Below are 8,577 nucleotides of genomic sequence, written 5' to 3'. Positions count from 1 at the left end.
CCCTTCTCCTGCTATGTATTCCTCCCTCCCTTCTCCTGCTATGTATTCCTCCCTCCCTTCTCCTGCTATGTATTCCTCCCTCCCTTCTCCTGCTATGTACTCCTCCCTCCCTTCTCCTGCTATGTACTCCTCCCTCCCTTCTCCTGCTATGTACTCCTCCCTCCCTTCTCCTGCTATGTACTCCTCCCTCCCTTCTCCTGCTATGTACTCCTCCCTCCCTTCTCCTGCTATGTATTCCTCCCTCCCTTCTCCTGCTATGTACTCCTCCCTCCCTTCTCCTGCTATGTACTCCTCCCTCCCTTCTCCTGCTATGTACTCCTCCCTCCCTTCCTCACCTTTGCTCTCTCTATTCTTCTCTCATTCTCCTTCTCCATTCCTTCAGTCCACACCCTAATTGTTTTAACACTGCAGGGCACTAACTCCAGCTTCACATTCAGTATCACAAAATCATCATCTGAAAACACTAACAGGTGCAAAGAATTATGATGATTGATGAGGATGATGATGATGATGATGATGACATGTGTCATACTGTAACTGAATGTTCACTGATGCATGCCTTTAGTCTGGATACAAACATTCTGGAAATAATATCAGAATTCAATGGGGGAAGGTTCATAAATAAATCAACAACAAATAGTTTCCTCATCTCTGATATTGTTTGTCAGCGTAAATCGTTGCCATGCAAATGACAAGCAAAATATCATCAGCCACGTGACCGGGCCGGTTATAGCAGAGGCAGTAGCTTTTGCTGGTGGTCATTAAACTCCGGTTAGAATCCACCGAGCGAGCGCCTGTTTCAATGGAGGAGCGTCTACAGTGGACCGGTTGCCTTCTGAAATCTTTTGAGAGAATACATCGTTTTCATTTGACCTCCTCTCTCCTGATGTAAGGATCTACTTTTTGAAAGGACTAGTTTTACTTCCACCCCTTCGCAGCACCCGCGTTATCGCACCGATGCCCCTCTGATGTCCGCGCGGTAGCAGTAACAACCGCAGCTTCCCCAGACCCCCATCGCGTGCCACTTGCCAATGCAAACCAAGCGTACGTGGGTTGAAGCGCTCCGTGGGTAAGAATTTTCACCTTTTATAGCCTCTTATTTCATGTCTGCGTGATCTAGGTTATTATTCACCACCACCATTCCTATATAATTACCTATTCAGGCGTCTAGTGTAGGCTAATGAGCACGGGGAGCATCTGAGCGAGACTCTTTGAGAAGTTCTGGAATAATTCATACCCAAGCAGATTTAAACGTATATCTATAGGCATATGTGAGCGATGGTGAAACAAAGTTTCATCAACATTTATAATGCAAACGTTCGTGTTTTGGACACTGTGTTGATATCTGTTAATAACAAAGTGCAAAGGTCATTGTCACTCTTTATCGTGTTATTTTAGCCGATACATCAGATCCCCAAAGTATTGGCTGACGTCATGGAGATAAGAGATAGTCAGAAGAAAAGAGATACTGTTTTAACCAGTACTTGCCGTTTGTTTGTTCATGAAACAGGTTCAGGACATTTCTACTGTCCAGGACATGAAGCCATACAGATAGATGCAAGTAGGCTACTGTTGGCTATAGTTTATACACATGTTCTTATTCAGAATGACTTCATTCATTGGAAGGTATTACATGTTTATTAATGAACCATCACTTTAGGGGTTGTTTGCCTGATCCTACCACTGTGCTTTACAAACCTACACATGTTTTACCACGGACAAGCCACCACCCCTGCAGACTGTTCTACAGCCTGCTGTATTCCTATGGATAAATCTAGTTGATAGAACCAGTATGATAGACTACTATACAGTCCCTGCTTCCAGTCTGTACTGATAGACTACTATACAGTCCCTGCTTCCAGTCTGTACTGAAAGACTACTATACAGTCCCTGCTTCCAGTCTGTACTGATAGACTACTATACAGTCCCTGCTTCCAGTCTGTACTGAAAGACTACTATACAGTCCCTGCTTCCAGTCTGTACTGATAGACTACTATACAGTCCCTGCTTCCAGTCTGTACTGATAGACTACTATACAGTCCCTGCTTCCAGTCTGTACTGATAGACTACTATACAGTCCCTGCTTCCAGTCTGTACTGATAGACTACTATACAGTCCCTGCTTCCAGTCTGTACTGATAGACTACTATACAGTCCCTGCTTCCAGTCTGTACTGAAAGACTACTATACAGTCCCTGCTTCCAGTCTGTACTGAAAGACTACTATACAGTTCCTGCTTCCAGTCTGTACTGATAGACTACTATACAGTCCCTGCTTCCAGTCTGTACTGAAAGACTACTATAGTTCCTGCTTCCAGTCTTTACTGATAGACTACTATACAGTTCCTGCTTCCAGTCTGTACTGGTGACGACTGAGAGACAGAGTACCCTATTCCCTATGAAGTGCACTACTTTTGACTAGAACCCCATAGAGAACTGGTCAAAAATAGTGTACTACATAGGGAATAGGGTGCCATTTGGATAAATAGGGAATAGGGTGCCATTTGGGACGTAACCACACAGTGAGTTTCCTCCTACTTGACACAGCGAACACAGCATCCTCACCCTCCCAGCCTCTGGAACTTTCCTCCAGCGCTGCCCTGCGCTGAATAGAGCACCTGACCTCTAACCTTTAACCCCAGGGGAAGGACATTTTTAAGCCATATTAAAACAGTGGAAGTTGTGTAACTGCTTGGCTGAATTCCACCGCAGCTCAAAATTCCTAAGGCAGAAATCTTCGTCCCTTGTGCACACAACCCCCCCCCCCCGTCCCCAGTCTAGTGGCTAAAAATACGATGCAGGGCTCGCCGGGTCTGGGTTGGAGAATGTTTCCCAGCCGCTGTGACTGACGGTCCAGACATCCGGTCACATTCAGAAGGGCTCTGATCTCTCTGGTCACTGCAGCAGAACTACAGGTCTCTCTGGTCACTGCAGCAGAACTACAGATCTCTCTGGTCACTGCAGCAGAACTACAGGTCTCTCTGGTCGCTGCAGCAGAACTACTGATCTCTCTGATCGCTGCAGCAGAACTACAGATCTCTCTGATCGCTGCAGCAGAACTACAGATCTCTCTGGTCACTGCAGCAGAACTACAGGTCTCTCTGGTCACTGCAGCAGAACTACAGGTCTCTCTGGTCGCTGCAGCAGAACTACAGGTCTCTCTGGTCGCTGCAGCAGAACTACAGGTCTCTCTGGTCGCTGCAGCAGAACTACAGGTTTCTCTGGTCGCTGCAGCAGAACTACAGGTCTCTCTGGTCACTGCAGCAGAACTACAGGTCTCTCTGGTCACTGCAGCAGAACTACAGGTCTCTCTGATCGCTGCAGCAGAACTACAGATCTCTCTGGTCACTGCAGCAGAACTACAGATCTCTCTGGTCACTGCAGCAGAACTACAGGTCTCTCTGGTCACTGCAGCAGAACTACAGATCTCTCTGGTCACTGCAGCAGAACTACAGATCTCTCAGGTCGCTGCAGCAGAACTACAGATCTCTCAGGTCGCTGCAGCAGAACTGCAGGTCTCTCTGGTCACTGCAGCAAAACTGCAGGTCTCTCTGGTCACTGCAGCAGAACTACAGATCTCTCTGGTCACTGCAGCAGAACTACAGGTCTCTCAGGTCGCTGCAGCAGAACTACAGGTCTCTCAGGTCGCTGCAGCAGAACTACAGGTCTCTCTGGTCCTGCAGAAGAACTACAGGTCTCTCTGGTCCTGCAGAAGAACTACAGGTCTCTCTGGTCCTGCAGAAGAACTACAGGTCTCTCTGGTCGCTGCAGCAGAACTACAGGTCTCTCTGGTCACTGCAGCAGAACTACAGGTCTCTCTGGTCACTGCAGCAGAACTACAGGTCTCTCTGGTCACTGCAGCAGAAGTACAGGTTTCTCTGGTCGCTGCAGCAGAACTACACATCTCTCTGGTCGCTGCAGCAGAACTACACATCTCTCTGGTCACTGCAGCAGAACTACAGGTCTCTCTGGTCACTGCAGCAGAACTACAGATCTCTCTGGTCGCTGCAGCAGAACTACACATCTCTCTGGTCACTGCAGCAGAACTACAGATCTCTCTGGTCACTGCAGCAGAACTACAGGTTTCTCTGGTCGCTGCAGCAGAACTACAGGTCTCTCTGGTCACTACAGCAGAACTACAGATTTCTCTGGTCGCTGCAGCAGAACTACAGATCTCTCTGGTCACTGCAGCAGAACTACAGGTCTCTCTGGTCACTGCAGCAGAACTACAGGTCTCTCTGGTCACTGCAGCAGAACTACAGGTCTCTCTGGTCACTGCAGCAGAATTGCAGGTCTCTCTGATCGCTGCAGCAGAACTACAGGTCTCTGATCGCTGCAGCAGAACTACAGATCTCTCTGATCTCTGGTCACTGCAGCAAAACTACAGATCTCTCTGATCTCTCTGGTTGCTGCAGCAGAACTACAGATCTCTCTGATCAATGCAGAAGAACTACAGATCTCCCTGGTCACTGCAGCAGAACTACAGATCTCTCTGGTCACTGCAGCAGAACTACAGGTCTCTCTGGTCCTGCAGAAGAACTACAGGTCTCTCTGGTCCTGCAGAAGAACTACAGGTCTCTCTGGTCGCTGCAGCAGAACTACAGATCTCTCTGGTCACTGCAGCAGAACTACAGATCTCTCTGATTGCTGCAGCAAAACTACAGATCTCTCTGGTCTCTTTGCTCGCTGCAGCAGAACTACAGTGTCTATAGACAGCATGACTAGTATAAGAAATAGCATCATCATATAAACAAATACTAAATCATATGTAACAGTGAGAGAAGGGTCTGTTTATCAGCTGAAAGACCCTTGATGTATTACTAGCTCACTACATCTCACCTGTCTAGGTATTACTGGCTCACCACATCTCACCTGTCTAGGTGTTACTAGCTCACCACATCTCACCTGTCTAGGTATTACTAGCTCACCACATCTCACCTGTCTAGGTATTACTAGCTCACCACATCTCACCTGTCTAGGTGTTACTAGCTCACCACATCTCACCTGTCTAGGTATTACTGGCTCACCACATCTCACCTGTCTAGGTGTTACTAGCTCACCACATCTCACCTGTCTAGGTGTTACTAGCTCACCACATCTCACCTGTCTAGGTATTACTAGCTCACTACATCTCACCTGTCTAGGTATTACTGGCTCACCACATCTCACCTGTCTAGGTATTACTGTCTCACCACATCTCACCTGTCTAGGTGTTACTGGCTCACTACATCTCACCTGTCTAGGTATTACTAGCTCACCACATCTCACCTGTCTAGGTATTACTGCCTCACCACATCTCACCTGCCTAGGTGTTACTGGCTCACCACATCTCACCTGTCTAGGTATTACTGGCTCACCACATCTCACCTGTCTAGGTATTACTGGCTCACTACATCTCACCTGTCTAGGTATTACTGGCTCACCACATCTCACCTGTCTAGGTGTTACAAGCTCACCACATCTCACCTGTCTAGGTATTACTGGCTCACCACATCTCACCTGTCTAGGTGTTACTAGCTCACCACATCTCACCTGTCTAGGTATTACTGGCTCACCACATCTCACCTGTCTAGGTATTACTGGCTCACCACATCTCACCTGTCTAGGTATTACTGGCTCACCACATCTCACCTGTCTAGGTGTTACTAGCTCACCACATCTCACCTGTCTAGGTATTACTGGCTCACCACATCTCACCTGTCTAGGTGTTACTAGCTCACCACATCTCACCTGTCTAGGTGTTACTAGCTCACCACATCTCACCTGTCTAGGTGTTACTAGCTCACCACATCTCACCTGTCTAGGTGTTACTAGCTCACCACATCTCACCTGTCTAGGTGTTACTGGCTCACCACATCTCACCTGTCTAGGTGTTACTAGCTCACCACATCTCACCTGTCTAGGTATTACTGGCTCACCACATCTCACCTGTCTAGGTATTACTGCCTCACCACATCTCACCTGTCTAGGTATTACTGGCTCACCACATCTCACCTGTCTAGGTATTACTAGCTCACCACATCTCACCTGTCTAGGTATTACTGGCTCACCACATCTGACCTGTCTAGGTATTACTGGCTCACCACATCTCACCTGTCTAGGTATTACTGCCTCACCACATCTCACCTGTCTAGGTATTACTGGCTCACCACATCTCACCTGTCTAGGTATTACTAGCTCACCACATCTCACCTGTCTAGGTATTTAGTGACATCACACTTCACCCCTACCTACATGTACAAATTACCTCAACTAACCTGTTCCCCCGCACACTGACTAGGTACCGGTACCCCCTGTATATAACCTCATTGTTGTTATGTTACTTTTTATTATACTTTAGGTTATTTGGTAAATATTTTCTTAACTCTTCTTGAACTGCACTGTTGGTTAAGGGCTTGTAAGTAAGCATTTCACAGTAAGGTCTACACCTGTTGTATTCGGCGCATGTGACAAATAAAGTTTGATTTGATCTCACCTGTCCTCTCCCTTTCTCCTCTTCTAGGTCTCCCTCCTCCATGGCCTCTTTTCCCTCCATCCCATCCCCCCTTCCCCTCCTCTCCCTCTTCCTCCTCCTCTCCATCCCTCCAGTGGCTCCTATCCAGCCCCAATGGCCCCTGCAGCGCGTCCCTGTGGTCTTACCCCAGGTGACAGAGGACCGCCCCGCCCCCCACTTCCAGGCTGACGCACGATTGGACGTCACCTCCCCATGTGACCCGGAATGCCACAAGAAGGCTCTTCCCCCCAGCTACTGGGACCTGCGTAGCATCCTGTCATACGAGACACTCCATAGCAACGGTCGCCTCACCGAAACCGCCGTGGGGATCTACGGGTACACCGCCCGCCCCCAGACCACGCCAGCACTGCCTTCCCGACGCAAACGTCAGATCTTTGGCCATGACGGGCGTTTCAGCATCGTAGGGCAAGACTTCCTGTTGAACTACCCATTCTCGGCAGCGGTCAAGCTGTCCACCGGGTGTTCCGGAACACTGGTGGGCGACCGGCACGTTCTGACCGCCGCCCACTGCGTCCACGACGGGAAGAACTACGTGAAAGGGGCGCAAAAGCTCCGGGTGGGTTTCCTGAAGCCAAAGCAGCGTGACTCTCCCAATCCTGCCTCTGCCACCAATGCATCCAACGCCCATCCATCACCCCCAGATAAGATGAAGTTCCAGTGGATTCGTGCCAAGCGCACCCACGTGCCCAAAGGCTGGATCAAGGGCAACGGCAACGACATCGGAATGGACTACGACTACGCCTTATTAGAGCTCAAGAAGGCCCACAAAAGACGCCACATGAAGCTGGGCGTCTCCCCGCCGGCGAAGCAACTGCCCGGGCGCAGGGTCCAGTTCTCCGGCTACGACAACGACCGGCCGGGCCAGCTGGTCTACCGGTTCTGCCGGGCTGGAGAGGAGACGCCAGACCTTCTCTACCAGCACTGTGATGCCCAGCCCGGGGCCAGCGGCTCGGGGATCTACGCTCGTATGTGGGACCGGAGGCGGCGGCGCTGGGAGAGGAAGGTGATCGGGGTGTTCTCAGGGCACCAGTGGGTGGATCGAGACGGGGCGTCGCAGGAGTTTAACGTGGCGGTGAGGGTGACGCCTCTGAAATACGCCCAGATCTGCTACTGGATCAAGGGAAACTATGTAGACTGCCGAGAAGGATGAGAAAGAGGTGGACATGTCATGCACATACTGTACACACACACACACACACGGAAGATTGATGGAGGAGAAAGTGAAGGGGGTCTTCCCTTGCTGAGGAAGTGTCATTCATACACATGCAGTACACACTTCATCATGCATTAATACTGTTTCATTACTAATACATCCATCGTTCTGCATGCAGAGACATCCTGCCAACACACAACTAGAACCACTCACATTTACACCCAGGAAGTCCTACTGTACATACATACATCCTCACTAACCCTTTCCATCGTACATGAAATAAAATGTACAAATGTATTCGTGCCCTTCTTACTGCATGATCAACACTGTGCTTTGAAACACAACTGAAAGGTCTTATGACTGAGCTTTAGAAGATGGCTTTGACCAGGGACTCCCTGGACCAACGTGTCATGATGGTGAAGAGAACATTTACTGCACTGAAAGAAAGGATGAAATAAGAGGAACAAGACGTGTAAGAGATTGGTGGAGAGCCAGGGAGAGACAGACGCAGGTTCACTGCTAATTCTATAGATTGGTGGAGAGCCAGGGACAGACAGACGCAGGTTCACTGCTAATTCTATAGATTGGTGGAGAGCCAGGGAGAGACAGACGCAGGTTCACTGCTAATTCTATAGATTGTCGAGCTCTGTTGGGACATCTTTTTTTCTCTGTTATTGCCAATGAATGTAACCCTGTCATCAACCAAAGGTGCTACCCTGCTCTTCAAAAATGTAAACTCAAGGTATAGACTGTCACAGTACAAACTGTTGGTTTTTCAAATGGACCAGAGTAAAATATCCATAGCTCCCCCTGCTGGACCAAATACAACACTACAGGCCACTCTGCTGCGTAGCACCAGAGTGCTGACCCTGTCGTACCGACCCTGTCGTACTGACCCTGTCGTACCTGACC

The 8,577-nt window shown here is 49.1% G+C and overlaps 1 protein-coding gene across 1 annotated transcript; it reads left to right on the top strand.

The window, feature by feature from the left end:
• The first annotated feature begins 651 nt into the window (after positions 1–651).
• Positions 652–8,112, top strand: LOC115188760 (serine protease 23). Its single transcript, XM_029747578.1, has 2 exons — positions 652–1,069; positions 6,501–8,112. The coding sequence occupies exons 1-2, from the start codon at positions 1,032–1,034 to the stop codon at positions 7,660–7,662; spliced, it is 1,200 nt and encodes a 399-aa protein (XP_029603438.1). The 5' UTR covers positions 652–1,031; the 3' UTR covers positions 7,663–8,112.
• Positions 8,113–8,577: the final 465 nt, after the last annotated feature.

Source organism: Salmo trutta, unplaced genomic scaffold, assembly GCF_901001165.1.
Source record: "Salmo trutta unplaced genomic scaffold, fSalTru1.1, whole genome shotgun sequence".
Taxonomy (NCBI): Eukaryota; Metazoa; Chordata; class Actinopteri; order Salmoniformes; family Salmonidae; genus Salmo; species Salmo trutta.
The sequence above is the reverse complement of the archived record's forward strand: the minus strand, read 5'-3'. Positions and strand labels throughout refer to the sequence as shown.

Coding starts and splice junctions, on each gene's coding strand:
- LOC115188760 (XM_029747578.1), top strand. CDS start 1,032: ATGCAAACCAAGCGTACGTGGGTTGAAGCGCTCCGTGG. Junction 1,070..6,500: donor TGGGTTGAAGCGCTCCGTGG/GTAAGAATTTTC, acceptor CTCCTCTTCTAG/GTCTCCCTCCTCCATGGCCT.